At 30.1% G+C, this 17,209-nt stretch overlaps 1 protein-coding gene across 3 annotated transcripts; it reads right to left on the reverse strand.

The window, feature by feature from the left end:
- Positions 1 to 2,295: 2,295 nt before the first annotated feature.
- Positions 2,296 to 15,130, reverse strand: LOC123302098 (hydroxyacid-oxoacid transhydrogenase, mitochondrial). Of its 3 annotated transcripts, none has more exons than XM_044884885.1 (6): positions 15,042 to 15,130; positions 10,772 to 10,980; positions 9,097 to 9,293; positions 4,428 to 4,923; positions 3,322 to 3,595; positions 2,297 to 2,734 (listed from the first exon to the last, which is right to left on the reverse strand). In XM_044884885.1, exons 2-6 carry the CDS (start codon positions 10,978 to 10,980, stop codon positions 2,651 to 2,653), a joined length of 1,260 nt encoding a protein of 419 aa, XP_044740820.1. In that variant the 5' UTR covers positions 15,042 to 15,130; the 3' UTR covers positions 2,297 to 2,650. The 3 variants fall into 3 exon arrangements, 2 of the variants coding, with proteins under 2 accessions (XP_044740819.1, XP_044740820.1); XR_006535483.1 differs by lacking the exon at positions 15,042 to 15,130 and having other exon boundaries at positions 2,298 to 2,499; positions 2,575 to 2,734; XM_044884884.1 differs by lacking the exon at positions 15,042 to 15,130 and having other exon boundaries at positions 2,296 to 2,734.
- Between the last annotated feature and the right edge of the window lie 2,079 nt (positions 15,131 to 17,209).

Raw genomic sequence — 17,209 nt, forward strand, 5'->3', positions numbered from 1 at the left:
TTTACTGTTAAATATTTAAAATAATTGTATGTTATTATTATATTTATTTTAAGAAAATTTATATTTTATATTATTAAATAAAATATTTATACATAATATTTAATAACAATATGAAATATTATGTATAAGTCACGAATGTTACATGAGAGTTTATTATTTTTGACATTTTTAAACTATTTCAATATCAATTAATTGAAATTTTTTATTTATAAATAATTTAATACATTTTGATGTTTTTTATTGCTTCAGATTTAATCAGTTTATTTTTAATAATTATTAAATAAATTAATTTTTATAATAAAAATATTGTATATTATTCCAATATTTATTATTTCAGATTACTATACAGTCACAGTTTGTTAATGTGTTACATTTCTACCACTCTGGGTAGTGTAATTATTGTCCTTATGTAGTTAGATTCACAGTTGATGTGAAACATTTCTACCACTTTAGGTAGCGTTACAATTGACCCTTGTAATGTGGCAAATGTTACAGTCACAGTTGATATGTAACATTTCTACCCTCTGGGTGTTAGAATTGTCCCTTCTGATGTTGCAAATGTTACAGTCGAACGTGGTTTGTAACATTTGACATGATATACTGTCAAATCGTCTCTCTTCATGTGACATTTGTTATAGTCCCACCTGGCAAACAAAATTGTCAATAAATTTTTTCTTGTGCATTATACTACCAACTACCGAGCCACCTTTCCCCTATACGCAAAGTCTTTTGACATCACCTAGTTCAGGTACCTCAAAACTTAAAGTAAAAGGCGTTACGCGCAGTCAAACGTATGCTCTGATCTGCGACGCATGCATTTCCAAGGAAAGCAGCTGCACAACCAAATTACATATTTATACTACTGACTGGTCTGGAACTTCAACGGGATATTTCTGATATATTATTGTCCTTTCGTTTATAGTTTTTTTTTGTTTATTTTTTTTTTTGGGATGTGAAAAAGCAATGAACTCACGTGACCTTCACGGAGAGACGATCGAAACTCAGCGCTTAGTTCTCTAAATTCAACTTGCCTGGTATCGATGCTGGACTAGTATTCAAAATAACTGCGTACAAAACCCAATCTAACCACATTTTTTATTTTAATTATTTGTATTAGTTTTGCATACTCACGTTAATAATTTCAATTTACAAATTATTGAATTTTAATTTTTTTTCTTATACATAAATTATTAATTCATTTTTGGTTGGGTTTGGGATTTCAGAAAAAGGAACGATGCTAGCAGAACTAGAACGGGGTAATTAATAAAGAAGGCGCGTTGAAGGCAAATAATCATCGGGACTGGGCATGTTTAGGTGGCCACGATCGCATATCCCGCCATGTAAAGGGGACCTCGCCCAGGGGGTAATGTGGATACCACGGCTCGCTTACTCCGAAGCCTCGTACACAAGGAGTTTCCGTTGTTTGTGTGTGTGTTGAAGCGAACTGAGGCGAACTCGTAGGAGTAGTAGTAGGCATTATAATTCGGGCAAGAGGGAGCTACATCTTGCGTACTGCTTCGACGGGTGAGCTGTGATAATCATCTTATATACTAATCTGTCTGAGTTAGTAGTAGTTTCAATAGTCTACGATATCCACCAAGGTGCTGAAAAAACATTATAAAGTGTTGAACTATATTTTAAGTCGCAACTATATATACGGTCAAAAACTAAAAGTTTTCCTAATTAACATCTCTCGAATAGTTGACGGAAACCATTTTTCCATATATAATTTTTACAACATTTTGAATACAATGGACTATTAACTTCAGGAAAATTGTGGGGAAAAAAACTTAAAATAAAATGTATAAAAAAAATGTCTATTTAAAGTAATTTATATTTTATAATTTCAAAATAGTTCTTGAATCATTTCACAAGTATATTTACATTCATTACACTCCTTGTAAATTCCAAGTCGCAACTATATATACGGTCAAAAACTAAAAGTTTTCCTAATTAACATCTCTCGAATAGTTGACGGAAACCATTTTTCCATATATAATTTTTACAACATTTTGAATACAATGGACTATTAACTTCAGGAAAATTGTGGGGAAAAAAACTTAAAATAAAATGTATAAAAAAAATGTCTATTTAAAGTAATTTATATTTTATAATTTCAAAATAGTTCTTGTATCATTTCACAAGTATATTTACATTCATAACACTCCTTGTAAATTTCAATTTTTTTTCCTTTAATTTGTTCTTTAATGTCCAATAGAATGAATAATAATAATTATAAATCAAATGATTAAAATACATTGATTGATTAAAAAACCTAGCAATTTCACTAAACCTAAAACCCGAAATTGTAGTTGTTGTATAGAATTTAGCTCATCATTCTAATAATGAAGAGATCGTAATTATACGAAGAGATGGTTTAGACAAAAGCATAAATTCATTAATGATCGATACTATACATTTAAGGGTATAATTATAAGTGAATGTTCACGACAGAGTAAAAGCGTATAAGCAAATGTCTTCTTGAAAAAATGATTAACTCTAAAAATTAAAATTGTGAGAAATCGTTACGTTATTATACCCCCATGTTATATAAACAAACTGTTTCAAACTTACGTAAATTGTACACTTTAATGCATATACATTATTTAAAAACTTAACCATTAGGTAAATAAACTTAATCCATAATACCTCAATACACAGACATCGAATTTTCAAATAATTTTGCTAAGTCTTCCTCTGATTGTTCTCGTGGAGCCAATTTTGTGATTCGATGCTATACAAAAAATAAAATATGATTTCTTTAATATGTGTAGAAAATATTTTTCTTACTCTTTTACACTTTAAAAAGTGGGTAAGGAAACAATACAGTTATCGAAAAACATTTCAAAAACCTATTTGAAGAGGTTTGGCATCAATACGTGTATGTATCTATTTACTTATTCATTACATTTTATCCCCAAAAATATATTCTATCGTTAATAGTTGAATTTTTTTAATTTTATACGTTTACTAATTTTTTTTCCATAAATATTCTCATGCTTCCTTTATGGTTTTTCCCACTCTTTTCACCTTTACGTAAAATTTAAAAACATAACTTTATATTTCCGAGCTGTTTCTACGACTCCTGATTCTTAAATTTTTTTTCCGATGTTTAAAAATGAAGTTACTCGAAATTTCGATTTCATTCTCGATTTTCTAGGCCCTCGTTCACATTAATTTTTTAGAGCACCCAAAGTCGTGAAATCAGTTTAAATATTTTGTTTGTCTAGTAATTAAAAATTGTTTCACCTAAATTTTTTGACTCCAATTTCGATCACACCTTATACTAGTACGTATGGTTGTTCAAATAATCACATTTACCTGAGGTAATGTTCCTTTAACAAGCTGTGGAATATCATCAAGAACATAGCCTAGAGCACTTAATCCATTTTCTACTTTCATGGCATTCATATATTTTCTCATTACATCAGCAAGTATGGCCCCAGCATCAGCACGTTTAGCATTTGAAATATCAACTCCAAGAATTTCAGCAGCTTCTAAATGACGTTCTGGGCATGCATTTGCAGTAAATGAAAACACAGCTGGTGCACTCATTACGACTGACAATCCATGTGGTATAATCGGATGATCAACTCTAAATAATGAAAAAAATAATTTTTGATATCTACATGATTTAAAACATTAAATTGATATTACAAATTTAATTCGTAAGAAATAAGACAGAGATTATAAGTGAGTGTAACTTCAATTACGTGGGCAAATCAAAGCAAAAATTAAGAAAAAGAGTAGCTCAACATAGAAATGATTATAAAAATATTAATATTATGAAAGAAATAAAACAGCTTTAAGTTCCCACCATTTTGATACTGGTCCTAGTTTTAAATTCGATGAAGTTGCAATTGTGGACAAAGAACAAAATTGGATCAAGAGAAACATTAGAGAAATGTATTTGATAAAAACTAGTAACACACTAAATCACAGATCTAATGGCCTGAGTAGTATACATAACCAACTATTAATATTTAATTAATATCGAATCACAGATATTTTAATTATTTATTTCTAACTTTAATTTTTAATTATTTTGAAATTTAAATCTAAAATGAAACAATCACAATGACATGTCATAATTTCATTAAAGAAATTAATTACTTGACAGTTTGCATTTTTTTAAAATTGGGACATTTATTTTAAAAGTTTTTTTAAATATTTTTATTATTATTAAAATTACTATTATGGTAATGACATCAATATACACAATCGATCTTCATATTTTCACCTGTCCTATTTCCTACGAATTAAATTAGTAGTATGGATACGAATATTGAAACATTAAATTGATATATTTTCGAGCGATTTCGAAATAAATTTACAGCGGTTTTAAATATTTGTCGGAGCCAATAGAATAGTTTAACTGGCGCTTACTTTACTGCCTCTCAAAAGGCAGACTCTAAAAATTTTATTACCCGTAGTCATTTGGTTGAAAACTTCGAACATTTCCTGAGATTGGATAACTCAGGCCATGGCACAAATGTACACCTGCATTACCAAAACCAACACCTGCCATTGTTGATGCTAAATGCATTTGTGACCTGGCTTCCACATCAGATGGATTATAAACTGCACGTTCGAAATACCTCCGAATAATATGTAATGCATATCTGGCCCATACATCAGAAATTGGATTTTGTCCTTGATAAGCTGGTCGTAAAATTGGATTTGGAGGGCATGGTGTTCGCTCCGTGTATGGGATGGCGGTAAATGATTCTAAAGCATGGCAGAATACATCGAATCCACTATAAACGCAAACACGTTCAGGCATACATAACGTATGTAATGGATCAATCAAACCCAGTGTAGGTTTCAAAGCACGATTTGCAATTCCTGTTTTTGCGTGAAGAGGTCGATAATCAAATATACTAACGCCAGTTGTTTCACTGCCAGTACCAGATGTTGTTGGAACTTGAAAAAAAACTCAATTTTGTTTAATTTCATTAAAGAATTTTGTAAAAAAAAACTTGAATTTTTATGAAATAATACACAATTGAATAGCTTTCAAAAAAGACAACTGTATTTCAATCGTTATAGCATCTCATTTCAATTTTTAAACCAAAATTACTCACACCTTAAACGTGATTTGTTTTCAATACCTATATCATTAAAATTTAAAATATAATAAGCATATTTTCTACATACGAATAATCACCAGAATTGCTAATACTACGGTAGAATATACCCTCCTCTATGAACGTGCTGTCTACGAAGTGTACCTGTCTCACAAGAAAGTGGCATAGTTTAAAAACAGTATGGATCCCTTGTTACGATATTAAGTTGCTGAATAAAGTGGTGTCCGTGAATGTATATAAAGATACAAAATTATATATATTTTGGGCTACTAAAAAGAATAAACTAAAAGTTAAAAATGAAAAACTGGGTCAAATAATAAAAGAAAACTAAAAATACATATTGTCTCATCAATCATATTCTGCAATTTTGAAGACACGAATTTTATTTTGATTTTACAAAAGTGACACAATACCATCTTTGGAAGTACTTTCTTCAATATTTTTAGAACAATAACAGATTATCGTATTCTAGCCAATACTCATAAAGATGTTATTTTTTTCTAGTTGAAAAATTATGTCATACATCGTGTATATTATTCATTATTACACTGCAGCTCAGAGAAAACGAATGAACTATACACCGAATGGAGTCTGGATAAGATTTATAGATTTGTAATGTAAATCTTTGGGTGCAAATTATGATCATCTGTGTAACGAATAATACATCTGGAATACAATACAACTGCAACCAAAGAATAATTGGTCTTGCATATGAATAATAAATTGTCATGAACCATAATAAAGCTTAGAGTGATTTGTACCTTTAAGTGTCACAAATATCTGTTAGCAATCTATCAAATTGTCTAAGCAGATCACATTATAAAAGACGTTTGTGAGATTCATGATGACAAATTAACCTTATTTGAACAACATATTAAAAGCGTAAAAGCGTAAACACTTTGAGCTATGTCAATCATTACATAGTATTTACAGTTTTAAAAATAGTCCAATTTGCTATAAAAAACAAATTGTGAAGATAACAATCATTACATAGTATTTACAGTTTTAAAAATAGTCCAATTTGCTATAAAAAACAAATTGTTGGGTCACAGATCTGGGTTGTGATTTTTTCCTCGAAAGTACATAAAGAAACAAAGATAATCCTGAAAATTTGAGCCCGATTTATTCAAATGGGGAGGGGGGAGCCCGCGAGAGCATTTTTTAATTTTGAAAAAGTAGATTTTTCAGTCATTTTCAAAAATTTATATCACAGTTTCTATGAACTTAGGGCCGTTTGAGGGTATAATGAAGTATTCTCTCAGAAAATTTCAAGGTTTCTGAGTTGATAGAAAAAAGTTTTGGGTATCTGAAAATGACGATTCTTCAAAAATCGAGATTGGCTTTAGATGACTATAAGACTATAACATAAGGAAATACAAGCAATCAAGTATAAAACAGGAAGATTTCTTCTATACTTGAACAAAAAATATCAGCTACTGATCAACCCTCTACTTCGAAAACGAAATCGAAAAGATATGACAGCATTTTCAAAAAAGTTTCTTAAAAGTAGATGGTTTTCGGAGAAGAATGTCAATTATATAGAAGCTGAGTTGTAACCTTTTGAAAATGACTGAAAAATCAACTATTTTCAAAATAAAAAAAGATCTCCAGCGTCCCCATTTTTTCATTTGTGCCAGGAATCGGGCACAAATTTAGAGGATCATTTCTTTTTCTGATGTACTTTCGAGGAAAAAATCGACATCAAAATCGGTGAGCTAACTCCGCACACTTTTGGCGAAAAGTAATAGGTCTATACATAGACCCATATATATGTATATAGATGCAATCTGCTAAATTTTTTATAATAATAAGCGTATGATAAATTGTGTATTTTACTTAAAATCTAAAGTGCAAATTTTTTAAATTTGAATGTTGAAATTTTGAATATTAAAGGAGTTATTTATGTCGAGGTTAAAATCATTCTCAATAGCAGAATATAAAAACGTTCTTTTAATTTTATTACTCTCTTAACAAGCCTGATAAGGTGTAACGGCGATGGTATGACTTCCAAACAAATATCCTAATAATATCGAATTTTAATACAGGAAATGTGTGCACTTTTATTATTTTGTTCTATTATAATATCAACAAAGGCACCTGTATAGCAAAAAGGATAATTATTCATATCAACAAACTAAAATTTGGTGTGTTTTTATTTGTGAAAAGTAACTTTTCCCTTTAATTTAAATTAATGCTTGGATTTAAATTAATCAAGTAAATAAGTAAAATATTAGCCGCAATCAACAACCAGAATAGATTATATTAATTCTGAACTAAGCGAACAAATTTAAGATAGAATTAAAAGATAATTTTAATCACTTTAAAACATTTGAAAATGAGCAAAACAAATAATGGGAAAAGTATGAAATAGGACAACAAAATTGGCAACAATTTCATGAAAAATTTAATAAAGAAGTTGATTGATTCTCTTCATTGGAGACTCATTATTTTAATGGCTTACACCCTTTTTTAGATATGGAAATAGGATTCGGCGAATTAAATAATATTTTATATAAATCTAAAAATGATAAATCACCCTGATTGAACGGATTTACTTACGGATTTTTCAAAAACATGTCAATCGACTGAAAGATGAATGTCCTGACCTTTTACAACACAAGAGAAATGTCAGTTATAATAGAATAAAGTACTGACCACCATGATACACAAAAGGGAAATAAGGATGATCCAAATAACTATCGAAGTATATCACTAATTAACAACACAGAAAAAATGAAAAAATATTTTCCCCAATTTTCTGTCATCGACTCTCACAATAGACTGAAAGAGCTTCATATTATCAGAACATGAATGTGATTTCAGGGCAAGACCAAGCTATAACGATCACTCATTTAAACGGTCTATGTTAATCAACAAGAGGCCTAGACACACAAACGGGAAACTATTTTGTTATTTTATAAACCTGAAAAAAGCCTTTAATACGGTAAACCATTCAAAACTGTGGATCAAACTACAAAACATAAGAATTAGTCGAAATGACTTTATTTTTAAATACCTATATGACAACGCTAGCATACCATTGCGAACAGTGAAGGGTAATGCATCAGAAGTGAGGGTCACAAATGCGTTTTACAAGGTAATGTAAAACCCGCAATTGAGCCCGCTTTTATTTACATATACACGATATCGAGGATAAAATGCGAGAAGCTGGCTTTGAGACCATATCTACTGATACACATATCGATGTGATTCTACTGGCATAGAGTGCTATTAGCCAAAAGTGTCATCCATCTGCAGAAAAAACATATCTTTATGAATGAGTATTTTAAGAAATGTGATCTAGAAATAAACTTTTTAAAGACAAAAGTAATGTAACTAAAAAAGGGCATAGTAAAAACCAAATACCTACAAAACTGTCGGAACAAGATATACAATATGTTGAAAATTTAAATTGACTTTTCATAAACAACTTAAAATTAAAAAAGTCCACTTGCCACTGATGTAGATAGTTGAGAAAAAAAGTATGAACAATGACCGACTTCCAAAGGTATGTTTAAACAGCGAGCTGCAACTTTCTGAAAGGTTTTATTCAAACTAACAAAAAGTATAGCATAATTTCTCAGTTAAGTGACATTATGAAAGGCATACAATATAAACACTGATAACACTGAACAAAATTGATTTAAGAAAACCCAAGTAATATTTGGGACAAATATGAGATCTTTCTGTTCAACTACGACCTTACTCGTATCTATACATTGTTCTGCATATAAGGAAATTAGAACATTCACAAGCGCAAGAAGGTACTAAATTTCGCTGTAGATTTCCAAAAGTTGAAACTAACATCTCGCCTAATACTAGCCACTCGGTATTTTATGATGCTAGAGCACCTTCTATGGTCTAGAGCGGATTCTCTTGTCCATGGATATGAACATATGTGATTTCAACAAGATGGGGCAGACCATAATCTACAAAATGATTCCCATTGCACCTGAAATGATCCTACCCTAAAACAATATTAAATGATAAATAAAAATAGGCTACTTACTAGCAATTAATGGTTTCAGTGGAACTGTGACAGGTTTTCCTTTCCCTATTGGTGCATTAACATAATCTAAAAAGTCAGCATCTGGATCACAAGCATACAAATTAGCAGCTTTGCAAGTATCAATCACAGAACCACCTCCCACTGCAACATATCCATCAAAATTACCCTCCTTGGCAAATTTAGTTGCAACCATTAGACTAAAAATTATTTATTTACCATTAAAAAAAAAACAAAAAAACACAGAAATAAAACATTATTAAAAAGTCAGTAATGGATATTGGGATTTCTAAAAAATATTTGAAACTAGGCTGTAACTCGCGACTTCTCTCTTTCTTAGTCTCACAGGTATACGGAAAACACAGAAATACTATACTTTCCTCATATTCCGTTACAAATGTTTTACTAAGGTTAAAAATACCAAAAAGTCAAAATATTGTGGCTAAAAGCGATACTGAATTTAGACATCGTGAGACATCGATAATCAGATCTGCAGTTCGAAGATCGAGAGTTCAATATGAAGGAATCATTTTACCTGATCCAAGACAAAATTTTCTGAAATATCTCAAACATATTCACGTTTTCAAGGTTTTCAAAAAGGTCGCCACCCTCGTATGACAAAGTTTTATTATTTAATACTTAAAATTTTCCACCAAAAGCTATAATTTGCCATTTATTCTATAAGATACCGCACTAATGTCATGGAAATTGGGTGTCGGCCTGATTTGCTCTGATTTCTCAGCCAAAATTGCGAGATTTTGTAGATCTTGATATCCTAAACTAAAGTCTCAATGCGCACCAAGTTGAAAACGTTTTTGAGTTATGGACGTTTGAATTTTATTAATCACTATGCAAAGGTGTACGTGTATTTCAAAAATCTTTACGCGTAAATGCATGTGTATGTAAATATAAAAGCAGGTACACTAATATTTCAATCCAAACAAAAAAACTTTTTAAAACTAATTTATATTGGATTTTAATGCTAAGAAAGACTCTATCTAGCGATAGAAAAAAGAACTATTGCCAGAACGCTCATAAATACATAAATCTAACGGAAATGTTTGTTTATAATCTTGAAACTATACGCATAGGTCATAAGCATATAATAAAGATTATTGCAACAATTTTTATTAACCCAAATTATGTTAAATAGTTATGTAAAACATTATAAAACATTAAAATAATTGTTTTTATTTAAAAAATGCATTTCAAAACACACACAACTATGAAATTAAAAGTCAAAATATAAAATAAGATCCAAAATTTGCATTAAAAAATTTGTACAACAACACAAATTACAAAGTTCATATAAAAAAGTAGAAAAATTATCGTAATTATAAAAGCCTCGGAGATCAAATATAGCACATTAAAATGTATAATAAAGCATATATCTCCTGCTTCTTTAATCATTGAAATAATCAGCTGATTGTACTTAGCGTTAAAATCCAATACCTTTACACAGTGACTATTGACTTGCCAACGCCCATTCCTCAAAAATATTTGCAATTTTATCATTGTTGAAACTTTAAAAAAGCATGCTAAGAACTACAAAATCCCACAATATAAACCAATTTTACCGAAGCCCAATTTCCATAAGATTAGTGCTGTATTCTTTACGACACAGCATTTATATATTTCAAATCCATTAATCGATTTCTAACTGACATTTTAAACAAACCTCTCTTCGGTAGGTTCCACCCTAACTTGATCAAATAATTCGTATTTGACACCATTTTTAGCAAATGAATCTAACACAGTTTTCACTGGTGCTAAATTTTTCAAATTTGAATCAGTCATTAAGCACACCTTTTTACATTTCATATTGACAACATCCATTCCGACTTCTCTTGTTACTCCTGGACCAAATCTAACCGTAGAGCTTGCCATCTAAAAAATTGAGATTAAAATAATTTTTTTTGATAATTTTCGAGAATTATAATCCAAATTTTCAATGGTGTTTTATATATAATATAAATAATAGTGTTTTAAAAACCAAGACATAATATCAATTATCGTGTTTTAGAAACTAACACAAAATATTAATAATGGTATTTTAGCAACTAACACAAAATATAAAATCAGCAACTCGCCACCACCTTAGCAGAGCATATTTTTTGATTTACGCTGTGCCTATTTATTTATACTCATTGCCAATGTTCAAGTAGTTCAATATACGATAGAAATCGAAATGGCAGTACAATTTTTTGAACAAAAAAACAAAAACGTACTTAAATCCCTTAAAATGTGACAATAAAGAAGATAATTTTGGTAATTTATTGGAACTTTGGTAATTTATTTTCAAACAAGGTCTGTCACTAGTTAAGAAAATAAGCTAGCAGATTATGTTGATGAAATCGAAATAAAGCACTTGTGGTTAAATATTTAGAAGTAGTTTAGTGTCAAAAATGTAAGTCTATATATATTAAACAAAATGCAGTCAAAGCATTAAATAAAAAATAATTTGACATACATACTTAAAGCGTGCAAGTTCATTGAATTAAGCAATATTATAATTACATATTTTCAACAGATTAGACTCATATTAGATTAGACTAATCTTCTCAGCGTATTTTCTTTATGTGATTTAAAACAGTGAAAGACTGGCCAGTCATTACGTTATGGATAGATTATATTCATTATTCACAGATTCCTCTGTTTAAAAATAAAAGACTGACTCATCATTAGCTCACAGCTGGTTTCAAATTTCTTTTTGCAGACTCCAAATCTTTTAGCCAAAAAAGAGCTCAGAGTCACTGTTTTTTTTTTATAGATGTTTTTCTCGAATTGGAAATTTTTGGGAAAACTCTGTGCCAATCCGAGCGTTTTCATGTTAAGAATGTGCATGGCAAATTTCATTACAATTGGACAATTATTCTACGAGTAACATATTCCCAAAATCCATATGTTATACATTTGCATTCTCATTTATATTGAGTTTTAATTACGATTACAAATTTACTAATTAATTTTCAAATGACGGTAACTAAAGTTTTGAATGAAAGTGGTAGCGGTAAAATTTCAGGACGGCATGATGGTTTCACATAAAAGTCCAAAAACAATAGTGTTTAATTTAGAATTTGTGTGGAAAAAAGCAATAGTACAGTTTAATTAACATACGCAAGAAATAAATATATCCAATCAAACTTGGAAGTTATGGTTTTGGACGAAAATTGGTTATTTCAAAAAGGCAGATTTAAAAATACCCATACTATGATAAGGATTGATATAACTCCGGCAATGCACATCAGTTGGATCAAAGATTCAAGTATCAGATACATAACTCAATGATCATGTATCTGATATTTGAAGTTATTTTTAATTTTATGCTATTGAATACGCGGATAATCAATTCCACATATTTTATAAAAAGGAAAATACAGAGGATTAATATTTTTTGGTAACAGGAATGTGGACGAAAAAATAAAAAAATGTTTATTATTCAGAATATTTTTTTATTTTAGCTACGTTTCGATCAACATTTGATCTACATCAGGCATCTAAAATTAACAAACACATGTGTAAAATCATTAAAAGCTCATATGTAACACTAATAATTTTTTTTAGTGCATGATAAATTTTGTAATCGCACCTTGAATAATTCCATCCAACACATTATAAATTATACGTATGTTGTGGTTTCGGCTGAGATTGGAAAGGTTTTAAATTTTGAATCAAATTTTGGTATTCGGGTGAAAGATAAATTCAAAGACATACTTACAATCATCAAGGATCTCGAATATAGTATTACAGCGGTTGAAATAGATAATTGTGACAATATTGAAAAAAATATTATCAAAAACAACTTAAGATCTCGAACAATTAATATTATTTCCAATTTTTATAAGAAAAGCTCAGCTTGTAGATAAAAACTGTTGAGCAAGGATTACTTCCTAACAAGTAAATTTTTAAAAGATCGACCTGTCGTGGTTGTTAGTAAATCTGATAAACGAAACATCACAGTGATAATGTGGAAGGGAGAATATGATAGAAAGATGCTAAATTTAATCAACGATAAAAAAAACATATAAACAACTAACGAAGGACCCAACGAGCAAGTTCGAGAAGATGGCCAATGAGCTGGTAAATGAGTTTCTGGAATCAGGAAGTATTAGTGAACAATACTCCCATCGCCGAGATGTTTCAATTTAACGTAAGAAATCTTCTTTTGTCTAGTTGTTCACCAATGTCCATCTGAGTCTAGCCTTAAAAGTAATTCACGAAACTTGCAATAATATTCGTCATTTAGTCAGAATTCTACAAGATTTATTTGTTATACTAATAACATTCTGTTTTGAATCTATTTTTTTCTTATACAATGGGCAATACTATGTACAAATTGAAGGAACTAGTATGAGTAATCCTGCTAGTCCAGTTATTTCTAGTATAGTGATGAATTTTGTAATGGGTGAAATTCTAACTCTGATATCGTTCAATATTTCTTTTTTTAAACTTTATGTAAATGACACGATTGCCGGCATACCGAGAACAGAGGTCGATAGAGTGTTGAATTTATTTAACAGCTTTGATGATAAAATAAGTTTACTATGGAATTAGAAAAGAACAAACGTATCTCATTTAGATGTGCTAATTATAAGATGCGGAGGAAAACTGAATACGGATTGGTTTACTAAACCAATTAATTCCGGTAAACTGTTGGATGCTGATTCTAACCACCCAAAATCTCAAAAAATTGGTTAAGAGATAGAATGGCCAAACTAAGTAGTAAAGAGATTTCATGAAAATAATTTTGAAAAAATAAAAATAAAGTTACTAAAAAATAATTACAATATATTCTTTATAAGAGCAGTTATGAATGAATTTAGATTAAAAATGATTTAAATGTCACTACCCATTGTTAGTCCTAATAACCCAGTCAAGTACTTTTGTTTTCCATTTATACTAAATTTGTCACATAGAATAGATAGAAACGTAGCTAAAATAAAAAAATATACTAAAAAAATAATCTCTTTTTTTCGTTCAAATTCCTGTTACCAAAAAAATATTAATAATCATTCATGGGTGTAAACATTACTACGAATACAGGGAATTATCATGAGGAGATCCGGTAATATTTTAAAGTGCTTAGTTAAGCAATCTGTGCTGGAAAAAACCAAGTCAGTAGTAATGGGGACAACTGAGCGTGGGAACATTTTTAGGGTTACTTGCGACAAGTGGACTTTGGACTTTCTTTGCAGTTTGTAATAAAGGTTACCGTCCACCGTTAAACAAGCACATAGATGATCACGATGAATAATTATCTTAAGAGTTTTTGCTTATTAGCACTATTCTTTTAAATTGCAGAATATTTTTGATCCATTGCAATTTTTTGTGATATGATAATAATAAATATTTCATTAATTATTAAATTTTTATTTATTTATTTCCAATTTAACACTTAATAGAAACAGATTTTAAATTAACTGTAAAGTAATTGTTTTAACTTTACAATAAATATAATAGTTTTATAATCGTCAACAAAATTGACGAATGAAGAGAATAAAAAGGTATAAAGAGCACGAGTTATTACTTGTTCAAAACAAGCTTCATCATTATTTTAAATTTACCAGTAATTATCTCGGTAACATGTTTTTCCACGGTCTTCAAAAAGTTCCCACGCTCAGGTGCCCCCATTACTACTCAAGCCTCATTATCATAGTTTCTTGGTAATATAAAATTTGTCTTCAATATTACACTATCATTTGTGTCTGTTTCATTTACTATGAAGTGGAAATTTTACATTTTAGATAGGGTCGATATTAACATGACCAGAAACCCTTTGCCAAAAGCGATAAATGGTTTTAATTTTGTAGATTACAGAGCTTATTATAATGAAGTGAAGACTAAAAATAGACAGCGAAAGGTTTTAGAGTCGTCCTTTGAATGAAATAATTGGTGACAGCTCTGTCCTAAAAATCTACCTGGAATTTTTTATTAAACTTTATACATACCTCAAAAGCATATTCCTTTTCTGGAACGGTATTAGCAGCATTATGGTTGTATACTGCAGGAGTAGCATGTGAATGAGCTGGACATGAACACCTACAAAAAAAAAACTATGAATGTTCAATCAAGCAAGCAATAATAATATAATGAAAGATGTGCCTCGATTACACCACCTTTTAATCAAAAAAACTATACCAAAATCAGTTCATTGTGAACCCACAGGCAGATTTAAGTGTGGGTGTGGTGATAAGTAGATACTTCCTGGGCACTAATTCAAATCACATACAAATTTTCAGTTATCGTCCAGTTCAATTTAAAGAAGCTTTGGAGGAGTGCAAATCTTTACAAGTTTCAAAAAATTACCTTTACATGAGCAGGTAAAAAAAAGGTTCATACCTGTTAATAGGATGATTTAAAACAAAATTAGATTTCTTCTAGTCGGATTTGAACTAGTGACATTTGGATTATTATTTTGGTGGCTTAAGTCCACTTTAACTTTAAAATAAACTTTATTCACAAAAAATAACAAAAATTATACAATAGAGTATTCCACTATTTTTGAAAAAGTACTTCAAAATGTTGATTTTGCTAATAAAAAGCCACCAAAACTTTCTTTCGGAAAAATACACATGCTCTCTTGCCTGTCAAAAACGCGGGCATTCAATTTGATGACGTAATATGGTATCACTATACGAAATAACACAAATAAGTTTGACAGATATATTCATAGACATCTGATTATAATAAATATAAGTACTTATTATCTATGGATATATTATACCCAGCTGTTGTGGCATCGATGTTTAGTGGAAACGATTTTTCCGTTATCTTAGTATATTTAATCGAACCTGGAAGAGAAATTATTCTGACAGAAAAATAAAAAAGGATTGGTGATACTCTAGGAGGAAGGATTGATGATACTGATTGGAAGTCTGTGTAGAGTTTAAGTCTGAGGTTGAGTCAGTGAAACGTCAAATTGTCAATGACAAAACAACAAGCAAGTATGTATTTAAGTTAAACTTTAAAAATTCTTTTATTCAATTAATAAACATAATATTCTACTTTTCTTTTAGAATTACAACGTATAACGACAATAATGGAAAACAATAACTACGAATTGCAATTAATAGTTAACCATTTTAACATGAACAACCTCAATTATGATTCAATGCCACGAGGTAAGTTTATTTACTTTTTTTTTATAATGAATTTCTAATCGATTGTGATAAGCGTTACATAAATTAACTAAGAATTCCGAGTATGTTGTTATATAAATTACTCGAGTATTCCGATTGTGATTTATTTTAATATTTTATAAGACGAATTAATATCCTTCTTATGAGAGACGTAGACAATGATCAGGGTCCCCGGTCCTACACCGTGGCACGAAAATATCGAAATTTAATCACAGTGTAGGATTCTTGACGATTAAACACCGTGAGTCGCAGCTGTTCCCGATGGTTACGACGCTCTTGATTTGGAATTTTTGTTAATTTAATAATTGTTGCGCACGGAGGCCATTCACACGTTAGCGTGTACTAACGTCCGTCCACACGCTAACGTGATTTTAATTATTTATTTTTTTGTTTTATTTTTGTGTGTGTTAGGTTTAGATTAGTTTATAAGGTTGTTTTATATCTTTTTGTGTGCTTTTTTTGTTTTGTTTCTCTTCGTGTGTTTCTGTTAGGTCGTAAGGTTTTTAATTTTTTTTAATTTTAACTTTTGTAAATATTTCTTTTCTTAATCGTTTTTAATATTTATTACCTCTTTTGTCCCAATCCGTATAATATTTTTAATCGCGTTTATTAACTAACTTTTATTAATTTATAACGATTAACCAAACCTACAATCAAAATGCTATGAACCTTTTATTGAACGGTTCAGTCTCCCCCACTTAAGGGAGAAATACTATTGTGTTTCGGAAAATACCACATGTACCTCCTCCCTTTCAATGTACGGCTTCAGGTCTTCGACGTGGGCTTTGTATTTTATTTAAGTATTCAGATCTTCGAGATCATATGATACAAGGGTCGTCGAACGGAGTATTCTCCTAGGTGACCACCGGGGGATAAATTTCCTGGTCTCGTCGAATTGGGGACCACCATGGTCCCTTTGTAGCACTATTTGGCCTTCTGTATACGGGTGTTCTGGTGGACGTTTGGCGTTATGGGAA

This window comes from Chrysoperla carnea, chromosome X, assembly GCF_905475395.1.
Source record: "Chrysoperla carnea chromosome X, inChrCarn1.1, whole genome shotgun sequence".
NCBI classification, from domain to species: domain Eukaryota; kingdom Metazoa; phylum Arthropoda; class Insecta; order Neuroptera; family Chrysopidae; genus Chrysoperla; species Chrysoperla carnea.

Excerpts from the sequence above, each read along its gene's own strand:
- LOC123302098 (XM_044884884.1), bottom strand. The coding sequence starts at position 10,980 with ATGGCAAGCTCTACGGTTAGATTTGGTCCAGGAGTAACAAGAGAAGTC. Across the intron at positions 4,924-9,096 it reads ACTGAAACCATTAATTGCTA|TTCCAACAACATCTGGTACT; the intron begins GTAAGTAGCCTA and ends TTTTTTTTCAAG. Across the intron at positions 3,596-4,427 it reads TTTCAACCAAATGACTACGG|AGTTGATCATCCGATTATAC; the intron begins GTAATAAAATTT and ends TTCATTATTTAG.